General features: G+C 45.4%; 1 protein-coding gene across 1 annotated transcript in view; it reads left to right on the top strand.

Annotated features, from left to right (window-relative positions):
- Window positions 1-6,638: 6,638 nt before the first annotated feature.
- Window positions 6,639-12,565, top strand: part of NCAPD2 (non-SMC condensin I complex subunit D2) — a gene marked incomplete at its 3' end in the record, with an annotated part of 162,759 nt that continues 156,832 nt past the window's right edge. The window contains exon 1 of the mRNA XM_033924539.1: window positions 6,639-6,852. Within this exon, the coding sequence (XP_033780430.1) occupies window positions 6,735-6,852 (118 nt within the window). The remainder of the gene's footprint in view (window positions 6,853-12,565) is intronic.

Here is a 12,565-nt window from a genome sequence, read left to right as displayed (position 1 = left end):
TTTTGGGTTTCTCTCCACAGTGTCCCTTTAATGAATATTTATTATTAGATACATACATCTTCTATATTAGCGATTGCAAATTTGGGACCTGCTCAACCTTTTTTTTGCTCCTCGGTTAGTGTTAATGTTTGTGTGGCCCCAGAAAATTTTTTTTCGGCCAATGCGGCCCAGGAAAGCCAAAAGGTTGGACACCCCTGCTCTAGGGTATACATATTCAGGGCTTCCAGTCTCTCCTCATACGTCTACTGGCGCAAGCCTCCTATCATTTTTATCGCCCTTCTCTGGATCGCTTCAAGTCTTCTTACATCATTTGCCAGATAGTCTCTAAAACTGAACACAGTACTCCAAGTGGGGCCTCACCAATGACCTGTACAGGGGCATCAACACCTTCTTCCTTCTACTGGCTACGCCTCTCTTTATACAGCCCAGCATCCTTCTGGCAGCACCCACCGCCTTGTCACACTGTTTTTTTGCCTTTAGATCTTCGGACACTATCACCCCAAGGTCCCTCTACCTGTCTGTGCATATCAGCTTCTCACCTCCCAGCATATATTATTACTAATTTTGTTAACTGCATAGAATTTACTGGTTATGCCGTATAAAACTTGCTTATTATGTTAAGACAGTACTGGGTGGACTTTACAGTCTATTGCCCAGAAATATCAAAGATAAGAGACAAGTTAATCTAATCATGTATTTTTAATGAGTATAACTAATGGGCAGACTGGATGGACCATTCAGGTCTTTATCTGCCGTCATTTACTATGTATGATTGGCCTAGGCACCTAAAACCCCTCCCAGTGCATTCCAGGGTGTACTGGGAAGGGGCCTAAGACCCTGCTTGGCCTAAGTGCCAAAGGCCCCTCCCTTTGGAGGGTCTTAAATGCCTGGACCAATCAGGGCCTTAGGCCCCTCCCAAGTGCATCCTAGGACTGGGAAGAAGGCCCACCATTTTGAAGAGGTGAACCTGCCAGCAGGAATAGAACATAAGAATTGCTGCTGCTGGGTCAGACCATTGGTCCATCATGCCCAGCAATACCCCTCCTGCCGGTCTTCTAAAAACGGTACAAGGTGGGTGGTTGGTTCACCAGGTTTATGTGATGGGAGCTGTGGGAGGCTGTCAGAGGAGAGGAAGTTTGCTGCCAGTGGGTATCGGGACGGGGGGGGGGGGGGGGGGGGGGGGGAAATGGCCCACTAGACCACCAAGCTTGTGTGACGAGGGGAAGGGGTGCTTATTTTGTTAAAGAAAAATCACTCTCATCACGGTATTTTTTAACATAGTGTTATAGTGTTGGAGCTTAGAGAATCGGGCCCTAAGTTTCTTACCCTTCATCTGTTGGTCTGCAGGTTTAGTAGAGGCTGTTTGGCTTGTAAACCTCTTCTTCAAAACCTGCAGTGCCAATGGCATCTCAGCATTGTTCTCAATTTGCTTATTTCATGTTTGAATTCAATCTCTGGAAAACCTTATTCCTAATCGCTATCATATCTGCTCAACACAGCAGTAACTTTTAAAAATTGGTTTAATATCTTCCATACACACAATTTCATCTCAAATTTGTGGTGTGAAGTTGAACCCTTGCGGAACCACACATGCGAAGGGGGGAGGTGAAATTGCAGCCGGCACCCTGAAGAGCCCCCTGCAGATGTCTAGCAGCCTGTGTTCAAGCCCCTGCGATTCAGTAGGTGAGCTAAGCTACTAGGGCAACAGCCCCCGAGCTACACAGAGTTCTCTGCAGGCTGACCAACTAGGTACCCAAGAGATTACCCCCTCCCCCCAGATACTATGTAGAGCAGATGAAAAGGACATCTGGCTCACATACAAAAGGAAAAACTGAAAGGGGTAGCAGAGCCATATGGAGGAGGAGGAGTTGAAAACCTGGAATGGATTCCTTCACTGCTTGCGAGCATGGTGCGCATACCTTACTGTCCAGAATGACACACCTATTGCACTAGAAAAATGCTTAGGGGCTGTTAGGTGTTATTCTATAAACAGCGCCATCTTTTGATTGAAAACCGCACCAATCGCCTCTGTTCATCTATCAGACAATAAAAGCCTGTCACTACAAAAGATTCTTGGACAGAACTCTTGCCTTCCAGGCAGGCAAATGGAACGACTGGCTTAGTAACGTTTTTGCTCGCTCTTCATCCTACTTCAGTTTTAGAAAACTATTAAAAACAAGTCTGTTCAATCGATTTGTTAACTAAGAATCTGTTCAGCACTGCTTATTCAATCCTGTAACCCTATGAACCTTTTAGCTTTCATATTCTTTATTATGTAAGATTGTATTGCTGACTTTGATTGTAACCTCTTCGCTGATTGTCCAGCGCCTCTTGCTGTAAACCGCCTTGAACTTATATGGCTTTGGCGGTATATAAGAATAAAATTATTATTATTTATTGAATTTGGCCCTAAGTGTTGGAAGGCACAGTACATGTGCAAGTCCAAGCATGTGTGTGTAAACTTGATGATGCCCTTTACTGGACCCCTGCAAGGCATATAGCATACTACAGCTATAAACAGGAGCTCTCTTAGAGATTGCAAGAACAGAACCCGCACCCTTTCTCCCAACGTGGGCCAAAGTTGGATTGCTATAACAGTCTCTAATGCGGTATGAGGGAAACTGGAGGAAGCAGACACTCAACAAATGTCCTCACCTGGGACTGGTATGACACCTTCTATCTCTTAAGCCCAACCCCACTGGTATCTCAACCTATTTCTCAAACTCTCCCCCACCCCTGAATGGTATCATTCCCCCAAGTGGTAAGGTTCCCTCTACCTCTGTCAAGGCTATCCTCCACCCACCCATTTGTTATGGCTCCCTCAACCTATTTCTCAAATACTCCCCATCCCCAACTGGTATTTCTCCCCAAACCATCCTCTACCCCCTAACCTTCTCAAGTCCCACCCCCAACTAGTATGACTCTACTTCTTTCTCAAGCTTATCTTCCCCCATCTCAATCTGGTTTGGCTCCCACTTCCTATTTCTCAAACCCTCCCCTGTCCTCAACTGGTATCTCTCCCCAATCCATGCTCCACCCTCTACTCTCAAGTCCTGCACCCAACTGGTAGGCCTACCTCTTTCTCAAACTCACCCTCCCCCACCCCCATCTAGTATGGCTCCCTCTCCCTATTTCTCAAACCCTTCCCTGTCAACTAATCTAACTTTCTATTTGTGCAGGCTCAAGGCAACTTAGAGAATAAGGTAGAAAAAAGAGCAGAGCAGGGTAAGTGAGGAAGGGGAAAGGGGAGAAGTAAGGGAAAGTGACTAATAGGAAGGATATAAATAGAGATTCATTTAAAGTTCAGGTATCAAAGAGAAGGGTTTTCAGTTTCTTCTCTGTTCTGGTTGTTTTGGCCAGGTCGTTCCAAGTTTTCACTCCCAGGAAGGTTAGCATAGAGTGAAAAATACACCTGTACTTGAGATTTTTTGTAGTTGAACCGCGTCGAGCTCTACGAACGTGGAGATGATGCGGTATACAAACCTAAGGATTAGATTAGATTAGTTGTATCCTGTTCAGGGTTCTTTAGAGGCAGACCATGCCATTGAGATGAGTTGGATAAGAGGAGCTGCTGAATTTCCATGGAGTATGTGATGAGTGATATTTTAAATTTTATTCATGATGGGATGGGTAGCCAGTGCAATTGCTTGAAGGTTGAGACCAAGCCATATTTTTTTCATGCTGAAAATGAGTCTTACTGCTGTGTTTTGAATAAGTTGCATTTTATGGATAAGAGTAGTGTTGATTCCCATGTAGGCGGAGTTACAGTAATCCAGTTGTGGTAGAATCATCTGCAGAATCAGGGCAAAATGATGCTGATGAAAGTACGGTCTGATGAGTCTTAGTTGTCTCATGGTGAAGAGGGACTTATTCCGGAGATGAGAGATTTGTGGTTCCATGGTAAGTGTGGAGTCTAGAATGCAGCCTAGGATTTTGGAGGTTTTGTCTACTGTGAAGGTGTTGGCCGATTGAAGAGTAATGGTTTTTGGTGCCGTCTGCTGGGCAGTGTGGAAGTATAGAACTTTGATTTTGGTGGCATTTAGCTTTAACTTGTTGATTGTTGTCCAATTTTGGATTCTTTCAGTGTTGACTGAGATTTTGTTGGTAGTGTCTAATTGGTTGTAGTAATGAGAAGAATGTCATCTGCATAGGACATTATGCTTTCATCTTCGAGTATGATGCTTCTGAGTGAACTCATGAATAGGTTAAATAGAATGGGGGAGAGCAGGGAGCCTTGCAGAACTCCACAAGGCCTTCTAGGGGTTGGAGATCTCCCCATCCTTTTTGACAATGTATTCTTTGTTCTGTTGGAAGTCGGTGAACCATTTTAGCACTGTACCTTTTATTCTAATATCTGACAGTTTTGTTAGGAGTAGGTGGTGGTCTATTGAATTGAAGGCTGCAGAAATGTCGAATTGAAGGAGTGTTGCCTGACGGCCCATACTAAGTAATTGTTTGGTTTTGGTGATTAGGGTGAGGATAAGAAGTTCTGTACTGTGTTGCCGGAATCCAAACTGGGACAGATGAAGAATGTTGTTTGATGTAAGTTGCTTGCTTATGTGGGTTTCAAGGAGTTTGGTAAAAATGGGAATGCCAGCAATGGGCCTGTAGTTTGAGGCTGCGGAGAGATCTGCTTTTGATATTTTTAGTGAGTGCTATTTTTCCCATTACTTCTGGTAAATGGCCATGGCTTAGGGAGCTATTTAGGAGAATGGTGATCCAGTTGATTTGTTCAGGTGCGGCCGTGAGGAGATATGATGGGCAGTTGTCCAGGGGGCTTCTGCATGTGGACAGTTTGGATATTAGTTTTTTTGTATCAGAGGTGGATAAGTTGGCAAATGAAGCCCCGATTCGGTCTACTTTAATGGGTTCTGTGGGGTGGTCAGAGGTCTCAAGAGGGGGTATTTCTTTGATGGTCATTTTGGCTACTTCTGACTGCACTATTTTGATTTTATTTTGAAAGAAATCTGCAAGTCCTTGAACTGTAATTTTGTTCTGGTGGCCCGTGGATTCATGATTCGAAGAGGGGGGGAGGGTGGTTTATTAGCTGTTGAACCAGGAGGAATCATTTTTTATTGTCCAAAGTTTTGCTGGGAAATGAGAAAGAGAGAGTAGGGAGAAGACGCTGGAAGGGAAGAAGATAGAGATGCCAGACTATGGGAGAGCGGAGGGAAGATGATGGGTGCCAGCCCAATTGGGGGGGGGGGGGTGAAGGGAGAGGCACAGTAACAGAGCAAATGGAAGGTGCAGAGAGAAGACAGACAGTGGATAGAAGGAATTGAATGAGATGAGGGAAGCGGGAAGCAGAAACCAGACAACAAAGGTAGAAAAAAATGATTTATTTATTTAGCTTTAGGATAAAGTAGTATATTAGTTGTGTTGACCTTGTTCTCTCATCTCTCCCTAACCCTCTAACGTTTCGCCCCGACCGGTGTCTCCGTCACCCTCCAACTAGAGAGCTGCACAGGAACGGGGACGACGGGAATCCCGCGGGTTCCTCCTTCGGGTCACAGGGATCCCGTGGAGATGCCCCCGAGGGTCGCGGGGATCCTGTGGGGACGCCTCCTAGGGTCGCGGGGATTCTGAGGGGTTGAAGCAACTCGAGCCGTGAGACTCGTCTTCTTTCTCCTACCTGCTCTGCCGCAGCACACAGCCGACTGGAAGTCTTCCCTGATGTCAGCGCTGACGTCGGAGGGAGGCTTAAGCAAAGCCCTCCCTCCTACGTCAGCCCGATGTCACTCTCAATATGGCCACTTTTTTGTAGAGTCACATGGTAACCCTAGTTCATGCAGTTCCACCCATAAGAGGCTGTGACTCATTGTGCCCTCTCCTAAACCATCCATTCCTAGGCATAAGATGCTTTGTATCATAAGAAAAGCCATTCTGACTCGGACTAAGATGCACTGAGCTCAGCAACCTATCATGGACACTGGCCTATCTAGGTAAAAAAAAAGTACCTAGCAGATCCCCAACAGTAAATTAGATGTATGTAATGTCATTTTATTTCTTATATACCGCTAATCCGTTAGGTTCGAAGCGGTTTACAGAAAATATACATTAAGGATACAATAAGATAAGATAGGTAAAGATAGGTACTTTGAAAATCCCTTACTGTCCCAAAGGCTCACAATCTAACTAAAGTACCTGAGAACAAACAAATTAGCAAATAAGAGAGAGGTATATAAAGATAGAAGAAAAAAGTGAGATATGAAGCATCCTAACAAGAATATATTGAACTCTCAATGCCACACTTTTTTAAAGCAAAATGTACATTCTAAAAAATAATATAATGGAAAAAACGAAATAAAATAAAAATATAATTTTAATAATTAAATAAAATATAGAAATGTAAAAAAAAAGAAAAACATTAGAAGGAAGGAAAAAAAAAGGTAAAGGAAGGAATATGACTTGAAGGGAATGAAAAAACCGTTAAACAATAGAATACTAAGGAAATTTAAATAAAAACTAAACAAATAGAAAAAAAGAAAACGATGTAATAAAGTCATCAACCCTAGTGCTTTAGCCGCCATTAGCCAAGGGTCCACTTTTCCAACCTCTCCTCATAACCCTAGCGGCAACGGCTGCGGCGAGTTCCAACGTCACTTCCGTCCGACGTCCCCTCCCCCCCCCGCCCGACGTCACTTCCTTTCTCGGCGGGCGCCAAGAGGCAGAGGGAACGTTTGAAATCGGCAACGTCGGAGCTGGGCAAAGGGTTGTGCGATTGAGCCGCCCAAATGGCGTTTCACTTCCAGATCCCGCTTTCCATCGAGGAGCTGCTGAAGAGCGGAGGGATGAGCCAGTACGTTGTGCAGGAGGTGCTGCCTGTCGGTCAGCTCAGCACCGAGCTGGCGGGTAAAGAGATTAGCATTTGTTTTCCTACGGCCAGATTCGCTTCAGCAGGGCCAGCGCATGCGCAGACCATCTTCGCCGTAGGGCGCTTTTCAGAGGGGACTCACATGGCTGACTCAGGCCTCAGGTTGTAAAGATTGCCAATATGACTCTTTTCCCATTCATATGTGCTGTAGGATGTAGTTGGTTTGCATCAAATTATAGGCTGTAGAACTATGTTTGCGGAGGATATTCCCTGTCCATCTGTAGAAGCTGCTGCTGCCGGGAATCCCTGTCCCCCCCCCCTTACTGAAGCCGCAGCCATGGATTCTGCCTTGCCTGCTCCCCCCCCTCCCCGAAGCTGACCCATTTACTTGATGGAGCCGCACTTACTCCCTCCACTCCTAGCAAACTCCCTGTACATATGTAGTTGGCCCGGAAACCTTTGCATGAAGTGCATTGGGAGAGGAGGGAGTGAGTGCGGCTCCAACAAATAACTGGGTCAGCTTCCGGGGGGGGGGTGCGGGCAGGAAGGGACAGAATCCCGGCAGCAGCTTCAGCGGGGACTGACGGGTGTGGATCCCCGGCATACAACTTAATTTTGAACCAAGGCTGGAAGACGGGGAGGGGGCACGAACTAGACATAGATGGAAGGGAGGAAGGGGGCACTGACTTGGGACGGAATAGAAAGGGAGAATTGTTGGGCATGAATGTGTGATTGAGAGATGATGCACATGGGGAAATGAAGAAAGGACAATTGGGCATAGAGAGAGCAGTGAGATAGAGATGCATGAAGAATAGAAGGTTGGCAGGGAGAAATAATAACTATGCTGGTGGAGAGTGACAGATTGAAGAGGATGCAAGGGGAAGGAATGTCACATTCTGCTGGAGAGGGGTAATAGAAGGAGAAATGGGGCTGGTGGGCAGTGGTCCATCATGCCCAGCAGTCTGCTCACACGGTGGACCTTGAGTCAAAAACCAGTGCCCTAATTGAGTCTAGCCTTACCTGTGTATGTTCTGGTTCAGCAGGAACTTGTCTAACCTTGTCTTGAATCCCCGGAGGGTGCTTTCCTCTATAACAGCCTCCGGTAGAGCGTTCCAGATTTCTACTACTCTGGGTGAAGAAGAACTTCCTTATGTTGGTTCGAATCTATCCTCTTTTAACTTTAGAGAGTGCCATCTCGTTCTCTGCACCTTGGAGAGGGTGAACCATCTCTCTTTTTCTACTAAGTCTATTCCCTTCAATATCTTAAATGTTTCAATCATATCTCCTCTTTTCAAGGGAGAAGAGACTCAGTTTCTCTAGCCTCTCACTGTACGGCAACTCCTCCAGTCCCTTAACCATTTTTGGTGCTCTTCTCTGGACTCTTTCAAGTCGTACTATGTCCTTTTTCATGTACGGCAACCAGTGTTGGACGCAGTATTCCAGGTGGGGGCACGCCATGCTCCGGTACAGCAGCATGATAACCTTCTCTGATCTGTTTGTGATCCCCTTCTTAATCATTCCTAGCATTCTGTTCGCCTTTTTCGCCACCAGCGCACATTGCGCGGACAACTTCATTGACTTGTCTTCAAGTACTCCCAAGTCTCTTTCCTAGGGGGTCTCTCAGTACTGCACCGGACATCCTGTATTCATGTATAAGATTTTTCTTACCGATATGCATCACTTTCCACTTATCCACATTGAACTTCATTTGCCATTTTGAGGCCCATTCCTCGAGCGTGTTTGTCTCGTTGTAGGTCTTCACAATCCTTCTGTGTCTTCGCTACTCTGAATAACTTTGTATCGTCCGCAAATTAAATTACCTCGCTCGTCGTACCAATTTCCAGGTCATAAATATGTTGAGCACGGGCCCTAGCACCGAACCCTGCTCATGATGCTTTTCCAGTCCGAATATTGTCCATTTACCCCCACTCTCAGTTTCCTATCCGCCAACCAGTTTTTGATCCACATGAGCATATCACCCTCGATTCCATGGTTCGCAATTTTTCGAAGTAGTGGTTCATGCAGGACTTTGTCACATGCCTTCTGAAAATCCAGATATACAATGTCGACCGGGTCATCCTTGTCTATCTGCCTGTTTACTTCCTCGAAGAAGTGCAGGTTTCCTATAGCTTTGTTTGAGTTCTCTATGATACGATTTAAACCATGGAGAATTCCTAGCTTGTGAGATATATTTAGTGATAAGGGGGCGAGATTTAGATAAATGCGCTCAGAGACAGTTCTCCAACCATTTCAACTATTGTCTATGGGATGGTCTCTAGGAGAACAAGATAGCGAATTTAATAACTGGCCAAAAATGGTCTGGGTTAATTTTCAAAGTTATAGATCTTTTCTGTTGAAATCTATCCGGAATATGAGACAGATTGGTAAAGTAAATTCACCAAGATAATGACCAGTTTTTCACCTTCAATTTGGATTGGACATTACCCTCCAGTAACTTCTCTAGGGGCATGATAGTGGTCACAGGAGTGGAGGAGTGGCCTCCGAACGCAGCTCCTTGTGACTCCAGGCAAGTCACTTAACTCTTCATTGCTCTAGGTACAAAATAAGTACTTAAGCATCTCTCCACCAGACCAGCACAGCTCACTGATGGGTAATAGCTCACCATGACCAGCAGATGGAGACTGAGACAAACTTTTGGCTATAGTGCAAGTGGGCTGAGCAGGCCCAAGTACACTCAGTATGTTTTCAGTTTCCAGCAGGTGGAGGTGGTAAGCTGTGCAGTCTTCCTTGGTTTAGTGTAGGGCTGTTGAAATTTGTGTAATGGCCTTCTGGTCCCCCCCATCTCTGGTGCTGGACTGTGCTTGGGGTGACTCTTTTGGGGGTCTGTCTGACTTCAGAGGTGTCACACTCAATGGGTCGAGTCCCTCTCCCCATTTCATCCCACCTCGACATATTTTCTGTAGAGGTGCCCCAGCTGTAAGCCTTGACACTTATATCGGCAAGGCATATGGCTTAGCCAGTGAGATCTATTCTAGTAAAGTTAATAAAAACAAACAAACAAACTGAGGCAGTGCTGGTCTAGAGGGAAGCCTTCAATTGCAAAGCGAGCGCCTTTGCAAAGTGACCAAGAAGTGACCAAAACTCCATCCTTGTCAAGGCTACTTAACTAACCCACAGTCTGTTCAAAGTCACAGCCTCCATCCACCCGACACTGCCCCTAAAAAACACCCCAGGACACCCGATTCCTCTTCAGCCCTAGTGGAGACCAGCGGACCTCAACAAGCAGAGGAAGTCCTCCATTTTACCCCTCTTCGGCCCAACAATCTCCAAGAGAAAAAACAACTTCCCAAATCCCAGAAAATCACCTACAACCGCACTCCCACATACTCCTACCTCCCATCTTTCACAATGAAAACAATACCACAAAAACAAACACAAGCTATCCTACTGATCACCCTGCTCCTAACCAACTGGAAGGCGGCAGCAGACAACATCTCCCCAATACCAATTATCTCAACTGCTAACAGAATTCACCACCCAGCCAGACGAATCACCGTGGACTGAAATATAAGAACCGAATGTAGATTAAAGGTTAAAAGCATCTTTAAAAGGAAGCTTTTTAGATTACTTTTAAAATGGGACAAATTGATTTGCTCTCTTAGATGTTGTGGCATAGCATTCCAGAGTTGCTTTGCCATCATTGAGAATATGTCGTGTCGTCGTGTCCCAATAATTTTCAAAGTCTAATTACGGTTGAAGAGAATGATTGGAACGCTATCCCGAACTACTTAAGAGAAGACACATAAGAACATAAGCAGTGCCTCCGCCGGGTCAGACCATAGGTCCATCCTGCCCAGCAGTCCGCTCCCGTGGCGGCCCAAACAGTTCACGACCTGTCTAAATCACCAGAAGGGGCCCCCATGCCTCCTTGGTTTCCTAATTGAGTCCTATCTTCCTATCAAAGTCATAGCCCTCCGGTCTTGCACCTGCACGACCTGGTTGGGTTTCTACATTTATTTTCTGGTTAGCTTTCTCAGTATCCCACGATCCCTTTATCCCTCAGGAATCCATCCAGTCTCTGTTTGAATCCCTGTACCGTACTCTGCCTGATCACTTCCTCCGGTAGCGCATTCCAAGTGTCCACGACCCTCTGGGTGAAAAAAAACTTCCTTGCATTCGTTTTGAACCTATCTCTCTTCAGTTTCTCCGAATGCCCCCTTCAGCCTGAAGAATCTGTCCCTATCCACCCTCTCTATGCCCCTCATGATTTTGAAGGTCTCTATCATATCAACCCTGAGCCTCCTTTTTTCCAGAGAGAAGAGTCCCAGCCTATCCAACCTCTCAGCATATGGGCAGTGTTCCAGCCCTCTTACCAGTTTCGTTGCTCTCTTTTGGACTCTCTCAAGTACCTCCATGTCTTTCTTGAGGTACGGCGACCAATATTGAACGCAGTATTCCAGATGCGGACGCACCATCGCTCGATACAGTGGCATGATGATTTCCCGCGTCCTGGTTGTTATGCCCCTTTTTATGATGCCCAGCATCCTGTTGGCTTTTTTCGAGGCCGCTGCGCACTGTGCAGATGGCTTCAGTGATGCATCCACCAGCACACCCAAGTCTCTTTCAAGTCTGCTGTCTCCCAACAATGCCCCCCCCAATTTGTAGTTGAACAACGGGTTCTTTTTCCTTATATGCATGACCTTGCATTTTTCCACGTTAAAGCGCATTTGCCATTTGTTTGCCCAGTCTTCCAGCTTGTCCAGGTCCCTTTGCAGGTCCTCACACTCCTCCCTGGACCTAACTCTGCCGCACAGTTTGGTATCGTCTGCAAATTTTATAACCTCGCACTTTGCCTCCTTTTCCAGGTCATTGATAAATATGTTGAAGAGTAACGGCCCCAGCACCGATCCCAGCATCTTTAACTGACTTCAAGTCCAAATTAAAAACCTACCTTTTAATGTATAATTGTTCTGCTAAGGATGCAACTTTCCTGAACTTTGACTTACTTGACACCTGATTCCTATCCTTGTGTACTTTCCATTTGTGCTTTCTATTTTAAATACGGTAATGTAGTTCTACCAGTTTCCTCTTGTTCCAGTTGGTCTGTTCGTCTTGTCACGTCTTTGTATGCCAACCTTAAACTTAGTGTTCTGTATTTATAAATATATGTACTTTTTAACCTTTGGATGTACACCGCCTTGAAATTTGATTTGACGGTATAACAAAATTTTAATGAAACTTGAAATACACATACATCAAGCATTCTTATACTAGATAATAAAAACAATTAAGAGGGTAGGAGTGAAGGGCCACTACTCGGACTGGAGAAAGGTCATGAGTGGTGTTCTGCAGGGGTCGGTGCTCGGACCGCTACTATTCAATATATTTATAAATGACATAGAAACAGGGACGAAGTGCGAAATAATAAAATTTGCAGATAACACCAAACTATTTAGTGGTGCTTGGACTAAAGAGGACTGTGAAGAACTACAAAGGGACCTGAACAAGCTAGGGAAGTGGACGACGAGATGGCAGATAAAGTTCAATGTAGAGAAATGTAAAGTATTGCATGTAGGAAGCAAAAACCCGAGGTACATCTATACGATGGGAGGGATGTTATTGAGTGAGAGTACCCAGGAAAGGGACTTGGGGATAATAGTGAATAAGACAATGAAGCCGTCGGCACAGTGCGCAGTGGCCGCTAAGAGAGCGAATAGAATGCTAGGTATAATCAAGAAGGGTATTACAAGCAGAACGAAAGAAGTTATCCTGCTGTTGTATCGGGCGATG

This window comes from Geotrypetes seraphini, chromosome 16, assembly GCF_902459505.1.
Source record: "Geotrypetes seraphini chromosome 16, aGeoSer1.1, whole genome shotgun sequence".
NCBI classification, from domain to species: Eukaryota; Metazoa; Chordata; class Amphibia; order Gymnophiona; family Dermophiidae; genus Geotrypetes; species Geotrypetes seraphini.
The sequence above is the reverse complement of the archived record's forward strand: the minus strand, read 5'-3'. Positions and strand labels throughout refer to the sequence as shown.